At 47.5% G+C, this 21,429-nt stretch overlaps 1 protein-coding gene across 13 annotated transcripts in view; it reads right to left on the bottom strand.

Moving 5' to 3' along the window:
• The window catches only part of Rap1gap2 (RAP1 GTPase activating protein 2), a 230,443-nt gene that overhangs the window by 38,965 nt on the left and 170,049 nt on the right, over window positions 1-21,429 (bottom strand). For all 13 annotated transcript variants that reach the window (XR_008222175.1, XM_052756083.1, XM_052756087.1 and 10 more), the window contains 8 exons: window positions 20,785-20,820; window positions 17,163-17,207; window positions 16,261-16,293; window positions 15,692-15,904; window positions 14,441-14,544; window positions 4,798-4,876; window positions 3,976-4,029; window positions 1,475-1,558 (listed from right to left, as the gene is read on the bottom strand). Coding sequence is in view for 12 of the 13 variants with exons in the window: in XM_052756083.1 (XP_052612043.1) it covers window positions 1,475-1,558; window positions 3,976-4,029; window positions 4,798-4,876; window positions 14,441-14,544; window positions 15,692-15,904; window positions 16,261-16,293; window positions 17,163-17,207; window positions 20,785-20,820 (648 nt within the window). In the remaining variant the exon portion in view is untranslated. The remainder of the gene's footprint in view (window positions 1-1,474; window positions 1,559-3,975; window positions 4,030-4,797; window positions 4,877-14,440; window positions 14,545-15,691; window positions 15,905-16,260; window positions 16,294-17,162; window positions 17,208-20,784; window positions 20,821-21,429) is intronic.

The following is a 21,429-nucleotide window of genomic DNA, read 5'->3' as shown; positions in this document are numbered from 1 at the left end:
TAGAAACTTTGCTCTTTGCTAATTTCCATAGTGTAAATATTCCCAGTAAGGCTGATTTCAACCTACCCATCAAGACATCACTGGGCTCCAACACCTGACTGAGTGAGGAGAAAAGGCTAACTTCCCACTGGGAGAAGAGTAGCTAAGGCTAACCCACCCTCTCTCTTGTTTGAGTTTCCCTGTGACTCACAGCCCACAGATAAATAAATATAAGCTGAAAGAGCAGAGAGGACTCAGACTTCACTGTGCGAGCACTACATCACCATCTACAAGACTCGCAGGCCTCCTTGTGAAGTTGTCTTCCTTGAACAGCCACCTCCAATCCAATTCATGCTTTCAATTTGACAACTGTATCCAGAACATTTAATAATCACAGAGACGCTTACACATCCATGTCTATGAGCACTCTATTTCAAATAGCCAGGAAATGGAACCAGCCAAGATGTTTATCCAAAGATGAATAGGCAAATATCACACGACGGGATTTCACACAGCCAGGAAGAAAACTGAAATTATGACACTTGCAGGGAAATGGATACAACTGAAAGTCATTCTGCTAAGTAAAATCAGCCAGACTCGGAAAGACCTATGGGGCCCCTAAACTTAAAGAATTATGTGTGTCTGTCAGGCATGGGGGTGCAAACCTTTAATCCCAGCACTAAACAAGGAGAGTCAAGCAGATCTCTGAGTTCAAGGCCAGCCTGATCTATATAGAAAGTTCCAGGTCAGCCAAGGCTACATAGTAAAACCCCATCTCAAGACTCAAAAAAAAAAATTAAAAAAATTATGTGTACATGTGTACTCACATGTACTTGTGTGTTTGTGGTCATGAAAGATGAAGAAGGCAGGAAACAGAGCAGGGAATGGAGGATGTGTAACAAGAAAGCTGACTGGAGGTGAAGGGAAGCAGCTGAATTCCAGGGGGAGAGCAATGGACACAGAAACAAAGGGGAACAGAGCATAATGACACAGAGATGAAGGTACCAAGATTAGTGTAGTATGCTAAGCAAAAATAAAGAGATATACTAAGAGTCCTCATTGAAAACGGAGAGAAGGGGCTGGAGAGATGAGTCAGTGCTTAAGAGCACTTGCTGCTCTTGCAGAGGACCTGACTTTAGTTCCCAGCACCACATCAAACGGATCCCATCTGCCTATAACTCCAGTTCCCAGGAACCCAACTCCCTCTTCTGGACCCCATGGGCACTGCACTCACGTGTGTACACACCTACACAAAAAACAAACACATACACACTTAATTAAAAATAAAGCATGTCTTAAAAAAGAAAAAAAGAGCCTAGTTTAGAACCCCTGAACTTGGGGTGGGGAAATAATGCAAAGTCATAAACAAGAGGCTATAGTGACCAATGTGAACCATGGTGCTTACCATACACAAGAGGCTATGGTGACAAACGTGAACCATGGTGCTTACCATACACAAGAGGCTATGGTGACCAACGTGAACCATGGTGCTTACCTGCCTGGCTTTTTGATAAATGACTCCAAACTTGAAAGTGTTGTTGACATCGTGCTCATCATAGGACACAATCATCTGAGAGGCCTACAAAAATGTGGAAAGGGAAAAAAAAATCAAGATCGACGTCAACAGGAGGCAAGGAAAAAAAAACGAAAGACAGGCCAACTTCACCAGAGAGTGGGTCCAGAGAGGAGACAGCCACATACACGCAGAGGAGGAGAAGCCAAGAACCGGCCTGTGTCAGGATGCTGTTCCAACGCCCTCTCTAGCTTCCAGCGCCTAGGCTTCCCCAGCAGTAGCCAAACCTCCCATTCTGATTCCATCCAGATGTGCCAGCCACAGCTGGGACATAAGGAATTCTCTTTATCCCACAGTATTATTTGTAGTATTAAAAAAATAAAGCCAACCCCCTCCCCCAACAAATGGTCATCAAAGATGGCTCTGCTCTAATTCACATCCTTTGCAGAAATGTAAGGTTGAGCATGTCACGGCTCCTACCCAGATGTCAACCCACAAAATGAACACACTCTAGGAAGACGTGGAAAGGGAGAGGAGGAGAAAAGGCCTGGCCACAGACTCTATCTATGCTTCCATGCTGCCTCACAGAAATGGTCTGTGAGGTCAGAAACTCTTAAGTCTGACTCTGAATCCAATGCTTTGAACCATGTAGTGTCCAGTGATCAGTCAGCCTCCCTATGCTTCTGCTCCTTCCTCCGTCAAAGGCAGATGTGGAATCTCAGAGATCCAGTGAGACAAGGCACACGACACAGTGAGCACAGAGCAAGCGCTGTCGCTCTCATCATCCACGGAACCCTCCAGAAATATCAAAACTGAACCGGTTTATGAGAAAGAGAAGAAAACCTCTACCACACCAAGGAGGGATTGGCCATGTGCTGTGCTAGAGGAAGAAACCTGGCTTGACTTGGCTGAAACATGTGGCCCATGACAGGACGCCGTTAAGCTTTACCTCTGCAAAGGCCTCGGCTGTCTGGGAAAAGGGGTGCTCCTCAGCTCTCCCAGTGAGAGCCCTGCTAGCCACCCTATAAGTTGCCCCTCACGGCTGCCTGTGTGGGTCAAAGGCGAGAACAGCTGCCCTGCAGGGGAGAGGCTGGCCATAGAGACCTTCCATGGAGCATGTAACTCTGCACGTATGAAAATATAGACGCGTCTCAGATTCACATCTCAGCTGGGCATCGGCCAGCCTTCAGACAGACCGCATGAGGTACACCTGCTCTTCTGTTACCACCAGGCCACTCAGGCTTCCCAAGGCAGACCTACGAACGAGCCTCCTGGAGCCTCCTGACAGATGTGATTGTGACAAGGACTGCCAAACCTGAGTTCAGCTCAGCCTTTTGGATGGGGTTTTACTGGGTATTAAACGCACTCATTCAGCTTTGATTACAAAGGTAGGTCAACCTGAATGACAGGAAAACGTTGCTGGTGTCGACAGATGATAACACCACAACGATGACAAAGAGGCATCTGAGAGAAGTGTTCCACGCAGCTGAGGACTCCGCCACCAGCTCATCCCCCACAGATACATATATGCTTCTAAGAGTGCTGTGCCCAGTCGTAGCCATTTAAGATGTGGTCGAGGGCGTTCTGGATGTCGAAGCAGGGTGAAGGTCTTGCTTCCCAACCAGAAATTTCATCTCACGGTTCCTGGTCGTCAGAGCTGAGACTTGGGGGATGGACTGAGCTGAGCCCAGCAAGCTTCGACTACAGATGCACGGAACACAGCAGAGGCCATATTGGAAGTGCATCTCTGCTTCCATTTCCTCCCGGAGTCCCTGCTGGCCTCTGAAGCAGCTGTCAGGACGTGGGGTCTTTTCCTACGGGCAATTTCAAGCCATTCTCCACTGTGGGTGATTTAAGCACTGTCACGCTGTAATTGCTGCTGACTGCATTTGTTGGTTTGTTTTGCTGTTATTGCCTCTCCCCGCACACATCCCCATACCAGAACCGGGGTCAAGATCAGGCCAGTCATAAGAGAGCCAATATCAGAGAATCACCAGTTTATTAACTAAGGCCAGCAAGGCTTAGAGGACCTCAGAGCTGCAGTAACATGGACAACCAGGAGCCAAGGTTTGGCCTCTTCCTTCTAGTGCGTTTCTGAGCTCTGCACCCCATACCCCCATGACGTCAAGGTGGATTGGACTGTCTTTCCAGGCACAAATAGAATCTGCCCAACTCCAAGCCTGGTCTCAGAGAAGTACAGCTGGGGAGAGACAGAAACACTTCAAAGCTGCTACCCTCCCCTACCAGCCTTCACAGCAGGCCAGGGACCTACTCAGCTCTGCTGGAAGCCCAGGCATGACTGTGGAGGGTACCAGTTTGTGGAGGGGTAAGTAAGAAAAGATGAAGACATAGAAGAGCATCACAGAGACCCCACATGACCCCTCCATGATGCAAGGAACTCCCCCATGGAGCCCCAGATATACAGATCCAGGCCAAGCTGGAGAGTTATGGACAAGAGGCCCACAGGGCAGAACGTTCCTCACCTTGGGGTATAGGACAGGATTGAATTTCAGCCCCACTGCATCATCACAGAAAGCCTGAGCAGGGAAAAAAAACACATAGGTCAAGAACCATGTCTATAAAGCACATACAGGCTCCTCTGCCCACAGACATAAAGCATCATGGGAGAATGAGGCACACAGGATTCAAATTCTGCTGCTCACTAATGTGGACCCAGGACAGTCTAGGGTCCTGGGGTTTCGTGATAAAGAGAGGCAAAAAATGAAGTCTAGGAAACATTTCCATTCTGACTGGAAGACAACACCAAAAAGCCATCACTCCCCAACTCCCACAAAAGGCACAATTCTGCTGGTATTCCTGTATTCAGAGTGAATATATTCTATGTATTCAGAGTGAGGGTCCCACTCAGCCCAGCCAACTGCCCTTCTGACTCCACTGACTCCATTCCCAAGTACCCAGTCACTCATACAGTGACATGAACCTTTGCCCCCTGACCATCCCTTCCTCAGAGTAGGACTGCATCGGGATCACCCTCAGCCCAGCCCCCAACCCTCAGTGAAAGCTGCCTAGGCCACCACCTCCTCCTCTGAAGCACTAGCCATGGCCAGCCCTGCCTTCCTACTTCTCCTGTCTCCTGCGTGGAGTAGACTGTTCCACAAGCAGCTTGAGGTACAAGGATGAGCTGGAGGGAGGAAGAGAAGATGGAGGAAGCTGCTAAGCCACCTCACCCCATCTAGGCAAGCAAAATCCTCTCCCAGTTCCCAAAGGCAGAGCCTGAATCCCCACCCTAGAGCCAGCCCCGGGCTGACAGAATAAGCCACCTTCCCTTAATTTTTGTTTTTTACCTTGGCAATCTGAGGGACGCTGGGCAACTTGCTCAGTCCAGCCAAGGGGATCCGCTCATGGACCGTCTTCAGTTTGGACCTGTGTACAGAAAAGGGTGAGATGAAGGCACCCATGAAAGACAGTCAGTGGATAAAGTGGCTGAGGTCCTACCAGGCAGGGTCCTCGGTTCGCTTCCATCTCCCTGGAAACAGATCTGCCTCCCCAGCCAGCCTTGGGGATATGGACACCACATTAAGATGAGAAAACTCCCCAGGGGTGGTAGATACTTAAAGATCACACCTGGGGAAATGCCTAATGCAATTAGCTGCTTTTTTCAAGGCCATCATTATTTTCTGGGTTTTGTTTTTGTTTGTTTGTTTGTTTGTTTTGTTTTTTATTCTCCCAGAGAACTGGGCCCAACTTCTGGATATATTTAGATTTTGAAATGCAAATAAACCTTTATGAGAGATAATCTAATATTTGAAAATCTGGATTTACTCAAAATATAAATGGGATGGAATCCGCTTTAAAATGGGATTCAACATAAGACTCTAAATTTAGCCTGTTCCCTGATTCATTTAGCACATTATCAATAGCGCTGAATTTCACGGACCACTTTCTGCGCCTGCTTGGATCGTCATATGATTTTTAATTCGTTAACCTCGTGGGTTGTAACTCTGCTAAGCCATCTTTTCATTCCATGGGTGAAACTCCAAGTGTTTGTGGTATATGGTTTTTAATCAAAATTCTGCTGAATTTAATTGGTTGTTGTTTATTTAGATCACATCTATGCACCAAAACAGCGCTGGCCTTTTTTTTTCTTCATGTACCTCCCTTGCCAAGTTTCCATAACAAGGTATTATTCCAACCAAGCAAAATCACAGGATATTTCCTGTCTTCTGAAATGATGTGTGCAATACATGGATTTTTTTTTTTCCTTTTTTGGCTCACTAAAGGTTTGCTATAGTGTATGTGTGACATCTCCGGGCCAGCTATCCTTTATAAGAGGCCCCCTTACGGTTCTTTAGTGGTAAACATATAAGTTTTCCATGAGTCAATGTGGATAATTTATGTTTTTCCACCCAAGTGCCCACGACATGCATTGCTATGAAGTTGTTTTTAATGACCTTGGGCTTCGTTATTAGCAGCTACGTCCCTCCGGCATAACAATAACCTTGGCTGGTTCATAGGCCAGTTGCGGCTAGACCCAGACTCTCCCAACTAGGCTGCACCCATCGCCCGCCTTCATCCTTCCTGCATTCTGTTCTTAGCTGAGGCTTGCCTACCGTATGTAACCTTTCTTTTCACCTTTGTCCTGATGCTTCTACTTCGCTTGCTCACCCTTTTCCTCTCCTTCTTTCTCTTTTCTGCCATTGTTTTCCTGGCTGACCAGCCTCCATGTCTACTCATTTAGTCTTTCTTCTTTTTCACAGACGCATCTGCAACTGTGCATCTCTGTGGAAGCGCCATTTCAACCGCATCCCACGCGCTTTGATAGGTAGTGTCTTTATTGCCATCTTGTCCTAAATATTTTGTCAGTTCTTTTGTGATTTCCTTCTCTGCCCACGAGTTGTTTAAAGGGGCCTTGGAAACAAAAAAAACTTTACAAATACAGGATTAATTTTCCCTTGAGTATTTTATTGCTGGTTTATAAATTAATGGTCATATTCAGGGAGCATAGCCTATATGGTATTTTAAATTTCCTAACAATACACAGACCTTTTTAATTCTTTTCACAGGCCATGTGGGCTCTAAAAGGATGTATTTTTTTTTCTTTTGTTGAGAGCAAGGATACAAGATTGAATCTGTTTATTGCACTGTTCAAATATTTTATAGGCCTCACAATTTTATTCTGTTCTAGCTTTTGTTTTCTGAGAATGTTTTTCATCAGGATCTCCCACTAAGCTGAGGTTTTTGTCTACTCCTCCCTAAAAATTCATCAGTTCTTGCTTTGAGACTTTTTGTTGTTGTTTTGTTTCCTTGCAGGGAACTGAACCTAGGACTTTGCACATGCTAAGCAAGGACTCTCCTGGGAAGCTACGGTCACAGCCCCAGTTCTTGCTTTTTATACCCAAGACTACCTTACCAGTCCATGCCCACGGCCGTTAGTCCTCAGTGGCCTGTCCTCTTTCCCTTTTTTCTAATATTCATTTTTTATGGATATTTGGCCTGTCTGTATGTCTGTGTACCACACGCATGCCTGTCCAGAAGAAGGTGTCAGATTCCTTTGAACTCAAGTGACAGATGGTTGTGAGCTGCCACGTGGTTGCTGAATCAAACCAGGGTCCTCTTAAGCGCTAAGCATCTCTCCGGCCTCCTGTCCCCTTTACTATGAAGTAGGCTAAGGCCTATGAGGGAACCCATCAAATGGCATCTTTGTCTACTCTATCTTGAAGAAATTCAAAGCAAAGTAACAAAGAAGAGTAAGACAGTGAGGGGCTGAAATCACTCCTTTGTTATTGATAAAGATCAAGCGAGAACGCACAGCTCTGTGTGACCAGGAAACAAATCCAGACAAACTTCAGAAATTACGTACATTTCAGGTACTGTGAGGCAGGGGCAAGACCCCTCCTCTGGAGACTGCCCGGGAGAAAACTCCAAGAGGAAAGGAAAGAAGGAACATCGCTAAACATCAAGTTCTTGCTCCAGAACTCAGCTATCAGAAACAGGGAAGAGAACCAGGGGTGCTAAATGCAATGTTCCATTGACACAGGGAAAACATTGGGAAGAAATGGTCCCAGGTGACAAAGGCCTGCTCCTTTATGCCTGCTGCTTTTTCAGTGAGACTCCACACTGTCTGGTTTTAATATTGCTATGCCAGCTTTCTTAGTTATTATGTCCCCGCTGAGTCTTTATCCCTTCCCTCAGTCTAAACCTTTCCACGCCACATTATTTTCTTAATAATGTCTCCTAGAGCGAAATGAAGCTGCACTCTTAATCAAATTGGATTTTCTAATATTTTAACAGCTAGCTTAATCTTTAATATCTGGTGTAAATACTAACATGTTTGGAAATGGAGTCTGCCATTTTATATTTTCTGTGGGTTATTTCCTTTCTCCTCCTCTCCAGCATTCCACCAAATGACGTCCTGGGTGTTTGTGTTTTCATTTGCTTGTTTTGTTTTATTTTTTTTCTTTTTATCTCTCCGTATCTTGTATCTCCCAATATACATGTTTGCATTTTTCCCAGCAACCTCTGGAACTCCGCGGCATGCTTCATCCACTGACTTCTGCCCTGCTTTCAGCCTTACTATTTTTGTTATAAACAAACATAAATTCAATTTTCCTTCTAAACTTGGCAAAGAAAATCACTTCTCTTTCCCAGTCAGTATTTAAACTTGTCAACACTCCACTTGTTTCTTGTTACTTTTCTAATTGTATCTCTTCTCTGGGTTTTCTTGAAGTGTGTATATATATATATAGTGTATCCTTCAGTAATTCTTCCAGGGATACTCTGAAGGCACACTGCACTATTTTTTTTTAATGTTTGAAAACAGTTTAACTTTATCTGTAGTGACAGCTTCTCTGACTATAGAACCGTAGGCTAGAATAGTTCTTCACGTCCACTTTTACCACACTTTAAAGATCGTATCCCAGTATCCAACAACTATTATGACCCAAGGAAAATCTGCTCCCCATCTGCTGTCAGTACCTCAAAGACTGGCTTTCACCTCAAACAGCATTCATGACCTTAGTTTCAGCTTTGATTCCTGTTGCTTCCCTTAAACATGTCTACCAGTATTTTTGTTTTGAAATCATAATCCACGGTATGTTTGTGAGCTTTCTCCAGCTCTCACACACTCTCAGCTCTTACCCATGGGTAATTATTCACTAGTGTGCCTAATCATTCCTCCAACTCCTGAGACGAATGCAGAGCCCCCCCCCCCCCAGTCTGTTGTCCACATACCTTATCTTCTTTTTCTTACACTTAATCTCTTTATCTGCGCTGAGTTCTGAATGGATTCCTTGGAACTGTCTCCCAGTTCACTCTTTGGAAAGACTAGATTTTATCCCGTGTGTTAAGTTTATGTCAAGAGCTATTTTTCATGCTGATAACTCTAATTGCTCTCTTTATATACCTACATGCTCCTGATTCGATTCTCTGAACAGCAATTTCTGACCCGTTCAAGAGATGCTGTCCATTCTTCATCTTTCTTTAAGGTCTTAAACAACGTGTTTAAGTCACTCTGAAAGCACAACGTTATCTGCAGATCATCACAGCAAATCCCTCTTCCATTGGCTGACATTTTAGCTGTCTCTTAATGCCAGTTTTTTCCCATGTGTTTGGAACTGTCCACCCACTTTTCTCTATTCTCAGTACAAGCCACCTTGGTTAAGTTCCCATCATGGCTGCTGGTCCGGACAGTCTGGGGGAGCCATTCACATTATACAGTCCATTGGCCTGGGTCATCACCTGTGCTCACCTGGCTCGGCTCAGCTCCCCAGCCTCCTGACCCGCCTTCCCGCTATGGCTCTGCTTTCGCTACAAGCTGTTTCCTCATTCTAGCCAGTCCAGTCTCCCTACATGCCTGATCATGACATTCTCCCTTCTGTAGCACCCCTATTGCTCTGGAGATTTGAAAAAAAATCGAAACTTCCAAACATTATGCATGGTCTAGCTTTCCTCTACCTCTCTAGAACAATCCCACACTGGCTCAGACACACATCTCACGGGCTTTGAACCGTTATCTGTAGCTCTCGTTTGTACCACCCTGAGCAGCCTATGAAGATCCATGTCCACAGGAAGGAGATAAGTAGGGCTGAGAGGAATAAGAATATTGAAAGCAGGTGCTGAAGGTGAAGTTCAGTGGTAGAATGCTTGCCTAGCATGCACAGGCCATGGGGCCGATCCCCAGCACTCCAGCACATACTAAGTACCGATTAAGCAAACATGGAGTGAATAATGCATTTCTCACAATAACTATTCTTTACATTGCTAAATAATTCTTTCTTAACTATCATAAGCATGCTTTATAGTCTATGTGGATTTGAGGTTCTCCAGCTGCTTCTTTGCTTAAAACATTCTTCTGTATTTATAAATATTGGACCCTTTTTTTTATGAATTGGCACTTCATTCACCTGTTGTTGGTTTGTTGTTTTGTTTTGTTTTTTTAAGGATCTTCTAAGCATTAACAAGTTAACTGAGAAGGCTCCCATATTTTCCTACTTTCTTGAACAGTTTAAGCAACACAAATCTATTCCTTTAAAGTTTAAAATATCTACCTGTAAGATCTTCTAGAGCCAGAAACATTTGGAGAGAGAGAGTTCTCTGAGAACTTTTTTAATGTAGTCCACAGTTGTTGCTGCATTTGAGTTTTTCTCTCATCTCAAGTTAAACTTGGTCATGTATTCTTCCCTGGAAGGGCACCTGTTTCTAACAGCATTTTCAGTTGAATGGCTTATGTTAGATACGACATTCCTTAATAATTACTTAATCTCCTGATCTGTAACTATGTATCATTTTTAAGTTTTATTTTTATTTTATGTGCCTGAGGTTTGCCTGCATGCATGAATGTGCACTATATGTGTATAATGCCTATGGAGCCAGAAGAGGGCGTTGGATCCCATTAGGCTAGAGTTATAGCTGTTTGCATGCCACCACATGGGTGCTGGAAATCCCAAATCTTCTGGAAGGGCAGCCAGTGTTCTTAACCACTGAGCCATCTCTCCAGCCCCGACAATGTATCTTTTATGCCTAATTGTGTTTCTTTTTATCAGTTTGTGTATTTTTACACATATTATCTACATTGAAATATTTTGAATATTTTTATCTGTACATACATGTTTTATATATTTTATCTATATGGGCTGTGAGACACAGTCTCATGTAACCCAGGCTGGTCTCCAACTCACTCTAAAGATAAGAATAACCTTGAACTCCTGGTTTTCCTGACTCTACCTCCCAAATGCTGGGATAACAAGTATGTACTACCATGCTTGGCTTCTTTGTCTCTACATTTGACTAGACAGTCATCTATATTGTTTTGTTTTCCCTGGCAGAAGATGCGATTTAATAACCAGTCTTAAGTTCTTTTCATTCTAATTATTTTTTCCACATTAATATTTGTTCATCCCTTCCTCTTGCTTTTCTTAGATAATAGTGTTGATAATAATGAGGCCAGCTGTCATTATCGAGAAGCTATCATATGTGGAGCCCAGACTCACTAGGGCACGTAAGCACTCAATTACTTAATAATTTCCTCACGCATAAGGGACCTGAAGCACTGAATGGTCACTAATAGCAATAGCAACTTGCAAATATCATTTTTTATTCAGCAACGAGCAATAGATCTTCTTTTTTTTTTTTTTTTTTTTTTTTTTTTTTTTGGTTTTTCGAGACAGGGTTTCTCTGTGTAGCTTTGCGCCTTTCCTGGAACTCACTTGGTAGCCCAGGCTGGCCTCGAACTCACAGAGATCCACCTGGCTCTGCCTCCCGAGTGCTGGGATTAAAGGCGTGCGCCACCACCGCCCGGCCCTAGATCTTCTTTTAATGAGGGCTTTGAATACAACTTACATTACAATATTATAAATGGCATTGCTTTTCTTTTTATGTGTTTGGGAGTTTTGCTTGCATGTATGTCTGTCTATGTACCGTGAGCATACCTGGTGTTCACAGAGGCCAGAAGAGAGCTTTGGGAGCCCTGGAACTGGAGCTACAATTGTAAGCCACCATGTGGGTGCTTAGAACTGAACCTGGGCCCTCTGGAAGAACAGCCAGTGCTCTTAACCACTAAGCCATCTCAACTGCTAAACGTCATTATTTATAGTTATTCCATGACTTTGTGGCTTTGACTTCCTCTCTGGCATAAAAATTATCTAGAAAATTATTATGATTGTTTCTAAATGGATAAGTGAACTATCAGAAGCATTACTTTGTTATGAATTTCTAGTTTTATTGTCAAAATTTAAGGGAATGCATCCAGCAGAGTGCTTGCGTTTTGAAAGCCATTTAGACTTACCCCCTGGTTCAAAAGCTGCTCAGTAGACCTGCTGTCAGAACTACTTACAAGACTTTTCAGATAGAAATGCCAAGCTACAAGCTAATTTAAAAATGAACAAGCCTTATGAAGAGTGCTCACAGCGAAGAACTGTGGTGGGACCTTAGATACAGGAAGTGATGCCTGCAACCGGGGGGGGGGGGGGGGGGGTATTCCCAGACACACCAAGGCTGCTGCCATGCTCATCGCATGTTTTAGGCTGGGGAGCTGGCTACTGTAAATCTGGGACACCAAATTAAATAATCCAGAGGCCTAACACTGGGACAGGGATCACGGCCAGCAAGGGAATTTCATCCCTGTTTAAGTCCTTCTTTGTGTCCGGTGAAGCTGCTAAGCCACGGAGCCCATTTCGCCTGCCTGGTTTCCAACTGGTCAGGCGATTAGTCCAGGGCCACGCTGCGACTGCCCAGTTTCCCGGCTGGTGTACAGCTTCTCACTGCCGCCCTACCCGCTGGCTTCCTGTGGGAGAGCCACATTTGTGTTTCCTCGGTTCCTGGGGGTACTGGCTTCAAATGCTGTGGGCTTAGAACAAAAATAATTCTATGGAGAAAGATTTCTGGCTATTCATCCCTAAAGAGCACCAGATTCTTCCTGAAATCTCCTATCGGGACTCACTATGTAGCCCAGATCAGACTCAAACTCTTGGCGTATGATTACAGGCGTGAGCCACCAGGCCTGACTATAAACCTCCAATTACATATATTCCACTCCATTGCTCTCAAAGGAAGGAGAATCAAGCTTCAACTCAACGTCACCTACATTTTGGTCCTAATTGTCCCATAGGCTACAACTTTTTTAAAGATTATATGTATATATGTGTGTATACACATATATGTATATCATATGTGTGTGTGCATGTGTGTCAAAGCATGTGCTGTGTTCCTGACACCTAACCCTAGCTTTTGTCCATGGTAACCATTTTAGTTGAGATATATGGGATATAATAAGAGAAAATAGAGCTTTAGGGAGTCAGGCAAGGTGGTGTGCACCTTAAATCTCAACACTCAGGAGGCTGGGGCAAGAGGACTGTGAGTTGAAAGCTAGTCTCAACTGCACAGTGAGCTCCAGGCCAGCCTGGGCTACAGACCCTGCTTCCAAAAAATGTCAGGAAAGAAAGAAACACTAAAATGTCCTTATGATCAGCTGTCACCTCACAGACATCTCATGTCGCCTTGGTCTGGGTTTGATTAAGAAAGAAAGGTTTCCATCTAAGTGGAGATCCTGCTTAGAGACAGGGACCCAGAAACTACCCACTCGGGAAACTGCTTAGCTGACTCTGCCATGCCTTGCAAACACTGTGTCTACCCAGAAAAACACTTGCAAAGACAATGGCTTCCCTTCCAAAGTAAACCGGGTCCTGCTCAGTTGGCAAAGCACAGGCCTCACCGGTACAGCCCCTGAAGCTCGTTCCCCGGCATCACCAAGATGCAAACCAAAGCTGGACACAAGCTGGCAACTTCTTCAAACACCTGTTCCCAAAGCAGGGTTATATCCACTGTTCTGTGCTCCCATATTGAAAGCTCAAAATTTGGACAGGAAAAAAAAATGTCATTCCTGGGGCTGGGGAGATGGCTCAGTCTGTAAAGGACTTGCCACTCGAACAATATAGACTTGACCTCAGTTCCCAGCACCCGCATAAAAAGGCAAGCATGATGGCGTGTGCCTGTAATCCTAGTGTCGGGGAAGCAGAGGCAGGAGGATCCCTGTGGCTCACAAGTCAGCTAGTCTTGATGAATTGGTGAGTTCCAGATTCAATGAAACCCTGTCTCCAAAACTAAGCTGTCAAGAAATACAGGAAGATAGCCAGCACTAACCACCGGCTGACATATGTGCACACCCACACACAACACGCAGACAGAAAAGAAAGTGTTCTTCCTATCCTCAAACACCTTATCGTATTTCCAGTTACACTCAACACAGTTCTCCCGGACTCCACCACATCTGACCCCCACCAGGGACAGAGATAAACCCATGGATTTATTCGGGTCCCTGTAGCATCCTATGCACATGACTAGAATAACACGTGTGACGTTTATCAAAATTCTGTTTCTCTCTTGTGAGACTGTAAGCCTCTGGGGAACAGGGACCAAGTCTCAGTCATGATTGTCCCCAGCACCCATCACAGTTTCTTGTTCGAGGGTACTTAGCAAACCATGCCAGTTGAACCAAAGAGAAACCAGTTCAAGTTCCCTTGCTTGAGGAGGTCATGATTCAGAGAGAGGGACCCTGACGTCAGTGTTCCTGCTAAGGACATCACTCCAGCTCAAGGACCCCAACACAGACAACCTTCCCTAACTAGGTGGCTAACAGGGTAGCAGTCTGAGCATCTCTCCCAGAACATGGGACTGTGTCCCACCTTGATGAGCCACACTGAGCCATCCCTACTTCGTCCTCCATCTCCTCAGAGTCACTGTCCCTCCTAAGAAAGACAGGAAAGTTCCAGAAGTTCTGGCTTAAGTGACCTTGAAGCTCAGACAGCTGGCAGGAACACATGGTCATGCTGCCTGGCAACATCATATACAGCCCCAGGGTTCCAGCAGCTCGGCCCCTCCTCCTGTGCAACCAGATCAGACTGGTCAGTCTGGTATTTCTGCCCTCCCCCCCATCGTCCTTGATGCCGGCTCTGCCTGGGAGAGGCGTGGTGTCCACCGGTGTAGCAGCCCCACCTGAGGATGATCCGAAGGTACTCAATGCCCTCAGCTTCCTCGCATTTGATGGACAGGATCAAGTTCCCCAGGCTGCTGCCAGTACAGTAAAAGTTCAGATGATCCTAGAAACAGAAATCGGGTATGAGCCTCCAGACATGGCCCCCATATAACCTCCTTCACCAGGAGGGAGAAGCCCTCAAAAAGGAGGAAGAGAAGGACGCTGCTGCTCCAACAGTGGTGATGGTGATGGTGATGATGGTGAAGATGATGATAACGATGATAGTGGTGATGATAATGGTGATAGGGATGATACTAATCGGTGCCAACCACCAAGTCCTCAGGATGTGCCAGGCACCACCCCACAGCCTTCATACCTATGACCCTCTTGAATCCTGACCACAGCTTTGTGTAGGAGATGATGTCACCATCCCCATTCCAATCACACAACCAGTGGCTGACAGAGCCAGGCTCAGCTCCACATCCGGCTGGGCTCTCAAGTTCAGGTCCTTCACCCCCCTGAAGCTGAGTTCCCTTTCTCACTCAGGGGGCAACCCTAACCACTCCAAACCATGGAAGAAGGCTAGGAGGAACCCAAGCAGAATGGCAGCCCCTCTTCACAAGGTGTGGCTCTCTCTGGCTTCCTGGAGCCCACCTCCCAGACCCGCCCAGTTAACAGTGAGCCCATGGAAGTTGCACTTAATGCTCCTAAAAGTTCAGGGAGGTCTGTACAGACTCTTTCCGGTGATGCTGCAAAGCCATCTTAGGCCAGAGACTTCCAGAGCTTCCCTTGGGACTTTGGGGAATATATCAAGACAAAAATGTATTTGAGGAAATGTAACTTTGCCATTGTTAAAAAATCATTCTCACAGGGCAACATCCAATCACAGCACTCAGGGGACCATCCTGAAGGAGCCTAAGAGATGGGGACGGTGCACATGTAAACAGAGCCATCCAAGTAGAGAGGGCGTATTTTTGAGCAGTTAAACTTGAGCAGTATAACTTGAGCAGTTAAAACTCTATCCCATCCTCCTACATTCCCAACATTAACCATTTCATCACCTCATAAAACACTTGCTGGAGGTGGTCCCCAAAAGGACTCCTCACAAGGACTCCATGTCACTCCTCAGACTCTCAGTAAGACAGAGGTGGGCAGTGAGGAGTACAGAACCAAGAAAGAGAAGAGGCAGAGAATCCAGAGGAGCCCTGGAACAGAGATCCATGCCACCCTCCCCAAGGCAGAGTCCACTGTAGGAGAGTCCCCGGGCTCACCTTGCCCAGGAAGTGCCTGCGATAGGCCCTGGCTTCACCCCTGCACTCAAGCTTGTAGCCGAACGTGTTGGGGCTCAGGCTGTCCTCTTCCTCCTCCTCATAAACGCTGCTGCCCAGTGACGTTGGAGTACCCACGTTCTCTGGGTCCTCAATCCAGTAGCCCCCAAACTGGGGCAGGATGATCAGGGGGTATGGGCCTCCCTTCTCCACAACCTGGGGAAAAAGGGGAGTTCTTGCCTGAAGCTTACCCTGAACTGTCATGGAGAGGGACCCCACCCACCTCTGAACTGTTCCCAAGAGGGAGGCCTTGTATCTGAGGCCAAGGGCAGGAACGTAATGCCCCATGGCATCTCTAGCTTCACTGGGACCCCCGGGTTTTCACAAAGACTATCTGAGACCCCCCCAAGTTAAACCTCAGAAAAGCTCTGGTCACAGACACAAAGATAAGAAGGGGCGTCAGGCCCTAAAATCTTAGGTCCAGGATTCTTGCCCATGTGGGGCTGAAAAGGGCCATGATCTCCTCAGGAAGGAAACCCAGACCAGGCTGTAGTGCCGTCGGGAACTCCTACCTCTTCGATGCTGGGGTACGGGATATAGTCATCCTGCAAGACAAAGCACAGGGCACTACCATTAGTTCCACAAGTGACCAGAACAGTCGACCTGCTGTTTCCATGTTCCTCGCCCAGGTCTAATGAAGGGATGTGTTAGGGGGACCTTGTAGGATTCTCCAGGGCTTCAAGGAAGCAGAGTCATGGAGCCTTCCAGAGGCAACCCTAAGGATTCAGCATCCCATGCCATTGAACTCACCTCCAGTTCTATAGACCTGAATGCAAACCCAGCCAACCAAAGACACAGCACACAATAGAGATGCCCTAGTCACCCCCAATGACATTACTTTGTCATCCTAGGGGTCTAAGACAGAAAGAGAGCTGGGCATCTGGGCAAGTTGGCACACACCTGTAACCCCAGCACTCTGGAGGTAGAGATAGGAGGATCAAGAGATTGAGGTCATCCTTGACTACATAACAAGCTTGAGGCCAACTAAGATTAAAAAGAAAAAAAGAAGAGAATCCTAGTCTCTCCCTGTCCCTCCCCCCCATCCCCTTCAAGTGACTGGGCCTTGGAAACAGAACCTGCAGCTAAGATCTGGTGGCCCGTCAGAGTCCTGAATCCAGCAACGCTCAACACTGTGTAGGTGCACAGAGAGAACAGGCCTCCAATCCTTGGGTCTCACTTGAGAGTCTCCATCCAGCCTGCTTGGAATCAGTCTTAAGACACTGAGCCAGGGTCCCTTTGCCACCCACCAGACACAAGTCTAACAAGAGTGCAGTTCTTAATTGGCTCCTGGTGAAAAGCAGAGTTGATGGGCACGCAACGTGAGTTCAACACGTTCACTGATTCTCCCACCCTCTTTCTATAATGGCCCCTCACTGGGTCCACCTGGCCACTCTACCTCAACTGCCTATCCCACCTTGTTCTTCTGAGGTCCTGGCCTCTGCTCTTCAAGCTTGATCCCCTGTGGAAACAAGGAAGAGAGGATCTATGTAAGCAGAGGTCACCGCGTATGGTTAGGAGCCTCTGGTAGGCACTGGAGCCTCTCACCTCCCACACCTGGCAGCTGTCAGTCCCAACACCAACCCCAGACGAGGCTGCGGGGCGGCCAGTTAAGAGTTTGTATAGACTTGAGCCAGACCACGTGCGTTCAAATCCCAGCACTGACACTTCCTAGCCTGGTGACCTGAACAAGTCACAGATTCTTCTGCGTGACTCCTGTTCTCACCTATAAAGTGGTAACGATGACAGTGCCTTCCACTCCACAGTGCAGGTTAAAGGCTGGGAACTGGTTATGTATTTCAGGCACGGATGGTGTACAGTAAATGGTGTGGGCAACATTAGTGTAGGTGGGTAGAATTATCTCTGTGCTCAAATACCTTCCTGAAGGCCACAGGGCCGTGGGTGGGAAAGATGAGTGCCCACATCTGCAGGTGTCAGAGCCAGCGTATTGGTCCTCCTGCCTTCTAGCTCCACCTTTTCCTGGAGGAAGGGTGTTTGGATGACAGGCAGGAAGCATGGTCCTTCGGGTTCTCGCTCTGCCAGGCGCTTCCTATTTGTAACCCAGGGAGTCGCCCTAGCTGCATGTGTAGAATGAGGATTAGACCTCAAGTCACCATCTGCATTTTCCAGCTTCAGTGACCAAGGTTGGATTAAAGGGCTTTGCCTGCGGTTGTTGGGAATTCACTTCCGGGAGCAGCCTCTGGTCCGGCAGCCTCAGTCGGGTTCTGACTGAACTGGACTGTGCAAGAGGGAAGGAAATGCAAGGCTTTCCCAAGACTGAGTGCATGGGGTGAGAGTATGAGCTGGGGGCATCTGGGAGATGCAGTCCCCCTAGGGAGTCAGAAGCGGGCTCCCTGCCTGGTCACCATCTTAGCAAGGCCCTAACCCTCCAGAGGGAGCACCACCATGACTTCTTTTGAAGGCAGAACACCTTTTCATCAGTGAGGAGACTGAGGCCCCAGAGGCAGCTGTGTGCCCAAGGACACTAAGCTAGTGAGTGACAGGAATCGTACATGAAGCTGGGTATATAACCACACACCCTCCTCCCTGGACAGAAGGTCGCCTGCGAACTAGGTGGATTTTAACGCCATTTCTCTGGACTGCTGGACTGAGTCATCCCACAGCATTGTTCAGGAGGGTGTGGGAAGGCCCCTCCCACTGACAGGTGCTTCGCACACACCCGCAGACAACAGCCTGGGTGGCCCTGTAGACCCTGTCCAGGTTGGCACACCGGGTGGGTGGGGGAGTGAAGTCAGGAGTTTGTTTTGTTTGTCCCGAATTAGTCATCCCTGTCTGGGAACAGTCCCCAGGGCAGGAGGGCAAACCTCCCCCCAGCCTCACTGCCACTCCACTCCTTCCCCTACCAGGGAGCCCCATCCACAGCCAGGCCCTCCCTCCTCCAAGCATCACCTGCTGCAGCAGGTACTATCCTTATGTTCTCTTCTCCCTGCCCCCAAGAAACAATGGAAGTTCAGAGAGGGAAATGACTTGACCAAGGGCACTCAGCTAGAGGACACCAGGTTCAGACCTGAATCTGGACTGGGAGACTCCAAAGCACGTGCCCCAAAGCCTCCTTGACTTCAAATTCCTAGACTTAGGCTGGAATCGAGGGGTCTTGGATCCTAGTTTCAGGGCTTCAGAACCAGCAAAGTAGCCCAACCACGTAACTTCTCCAAGACTCAGTCTCCACGATGGTAAGACGAAGAGAGATGAGGCCCACGCCTGAGGGCGGAATCCAGCCACACGGCAGCATTCCCTCTCTGCCAACTGCCTACATGTAAGCTCCATCCAGGCAGTTGCTGGAAACTGAGTCCACTAGGGCCAGTGCCCAGGGCACCCATGGGTAAGTCTTACACATGACAACTTTGCTTCCCACCGTTTCTACTGAGGTGCGGCTGGCAAGCCACGCTGGGCATCACTGTCTCTGAGATAACGAGAGATCGAAAGTGAGCCCCCCCCCACCCCGCCCTAGAGAGGTTGCCGGTTCTGTGGGAGGAGGCAAGGACTTCAGCTGCAGGTGAGGGTGGGCGGGCTGAGAGAGCAACCACAGCCTGTGGAGTGAGCCACCAATCCCTCCCAGTGAGCTGAGATCTCATTGGGTAGCAGGGAGATTCCTCCACTTTGCTCTGCTGTCGAGCACTTAATGATACCCTGTCTTCCGCTACTCTGCGGTGCATAGCTTGTTTCCGCAGCTAGATTATGAGTTCCCCTAAATGAGTAGAAAATGAGTTTGCGGTCCACAAACTGCCGGGTGCAGAGGAGAATTTATCCCGCGGTGATGGCACAACTACTAACCATTACTCTCCCTTAACACACCCTTCCCTTCTGTGCCCTCTGCTCCACATCACAGGACCCCGCTGGACCCTTCCTCTGCCCCTCCTCCCAGGACGTCCAGCCTCTTATTTCAAACCTTCCTCCTGAAATAAAAATACTTTAAAAAGAAGAAAGTAAAGCAGGCTCTTCCTCCTCTAGAGTAGAAACGGGCATCATTCTTTCAGCACTCTTGCTGAGTGCTCTCCTCTGTGATGTAGGGGCCGGAGAGACGTGAGACGTGCAGTTCTGAAAACCTCATAAGAACGAAACAGCCCCTGTGGATCTGGGATCCCAGAGAAGCACTTGGCATACGTATACCATTACCAACCCTTCCATCACCACCCTGTCAACTGAGCCCAGAGCTCAGCTGATAACCAGTGTGGACAACAGAACAGCTCTTACCTGGGAGCCCTAATCTGGGGTGGGGGGACACTGGTTCCAGGACACATGGATACAAACACCCCTGGCCACTCAGATCCCTATGTTCAATGGCACAGTGTCTGCAGAGAACCTGCAGTGGTCCCGCTGTGCCCTTCAAGCCCCCTCTAGGTGACTTACAATCCCTAACACGGTGCAAACACGGGGTAAATGATGATGCTGCCTTGTCCAGGGAGGAACAGCAAAGGTAAAGTCTGTATGTGTTCAGTACAGTCGCCAACCCCCCAGTGTTGGCATCCACAGTTGCTTTAATCCACAGAGAGGGAGCTGTAGAGATGGACTTGATTACAAAGGGCCCTCAGATGCACTTCACACATTGACTTCACGGGGCGTCCTCCAGGCATTTACACATAGGATCTCATTTCACCCCCAACAGTGTCAGTGGGTATTCTCACTCTTATTTGGGTTTGGTGACATGGAAATGACAAGTCTGTTGTACAGTAAAGTGGCAGATACAGGGCCTGAACTCAGATCTGCATCTCACTTGTGGCTCTGGCTCCCCGACTCCACGTAACTCTCCTCTAGATGGGGCTTGCTTTTCCAGGGTTCCTTTCAACTCTTTCTAGAATCAACAGCTCTTCTGAGCCTTCCCCACATCCCAAGGCTTAATGGTATACTGGGCTGGCCCTCCATGTCCCAAGGCAGGAATCTACCCAAAAACTCAGTGCCACTCAACAGCAAAGTGGCCTAAGTTGTTGGAGCTGGGAGTCCTCTCCCTCTAAGGCACCTCCTGGTATTGAGACCATCCACACCTGAGGTTGGGCTGCCGACCCATGTAGGGTACTCACCTGCATTTTCTCCAGCATCTCGAAGAACTCTGCAGACTGAAAGACATAAGTGGGGAGGGGTTAGAAGGAAGGGCTGCTGAGAATGCCTCCCACTCATCAGCCCTCTGGAAACTGAGCCCCAGCATTCCTTCCCCAGGGACAAGACTCATTTGGGTCAAGAGAGAAGCTAATGTGATTTTTGCCTTTGCAGGCCTACAGGGCCAGAACACTCCAGGCAATCAAAGAAGAAATAAAACAGGCCCTGACTAATGATCAGTCCTAGAGAGTGCAGGCCCTTGCAGAAGGAGGTTGTGTGGTTCCCTAGAGAAAATCCAAGTCTCCCAAAACGCCTGGGAAGACTCAGCCTCCAGCAGGATTGGTGTCTGGGATGTTTCCAGCCAACAGCAAGGCCAACATGGCCAACACTCCTAGTTTCTGTCATTTGCGACACCACAGCCTTTTCTGTCTCCTATAAAATCTCACTCAAGACCTGACAGAGAGCCAGGAAACACACAGCTGCTCCAGCCTGAGCCTGAGGTGGCCCTGCAGCCCTGGCCCCTGAGGCATGGCTTTGAGGCCTAGAGTAAGTTGATGAAGCAAAGCTCAAAACCTACTGGACTGGGCCTCCAGGTTCGAGGATGAATTATTGTTAACTGCTCCAACAAC

Source organism: Peromyscus californicus, unplaced genomic scaffold, assembly GCF_007827085.1.
Source record: "Peromyscus californicus insignis strain IS unplaced genomic scaffold, ASM782708v3 Scaffold_3__1_contigs__length_106647218, whole genome shotgun sequence".
NCBI lineage: Eukaryota > Metazoa > Chordata > Mammalia > Rodentia > Cricetidae > Peromyscus > Peromyscus californicus.
This window is presented reverse-complemented; position numbering and strand designations above follow the sequence as displayed.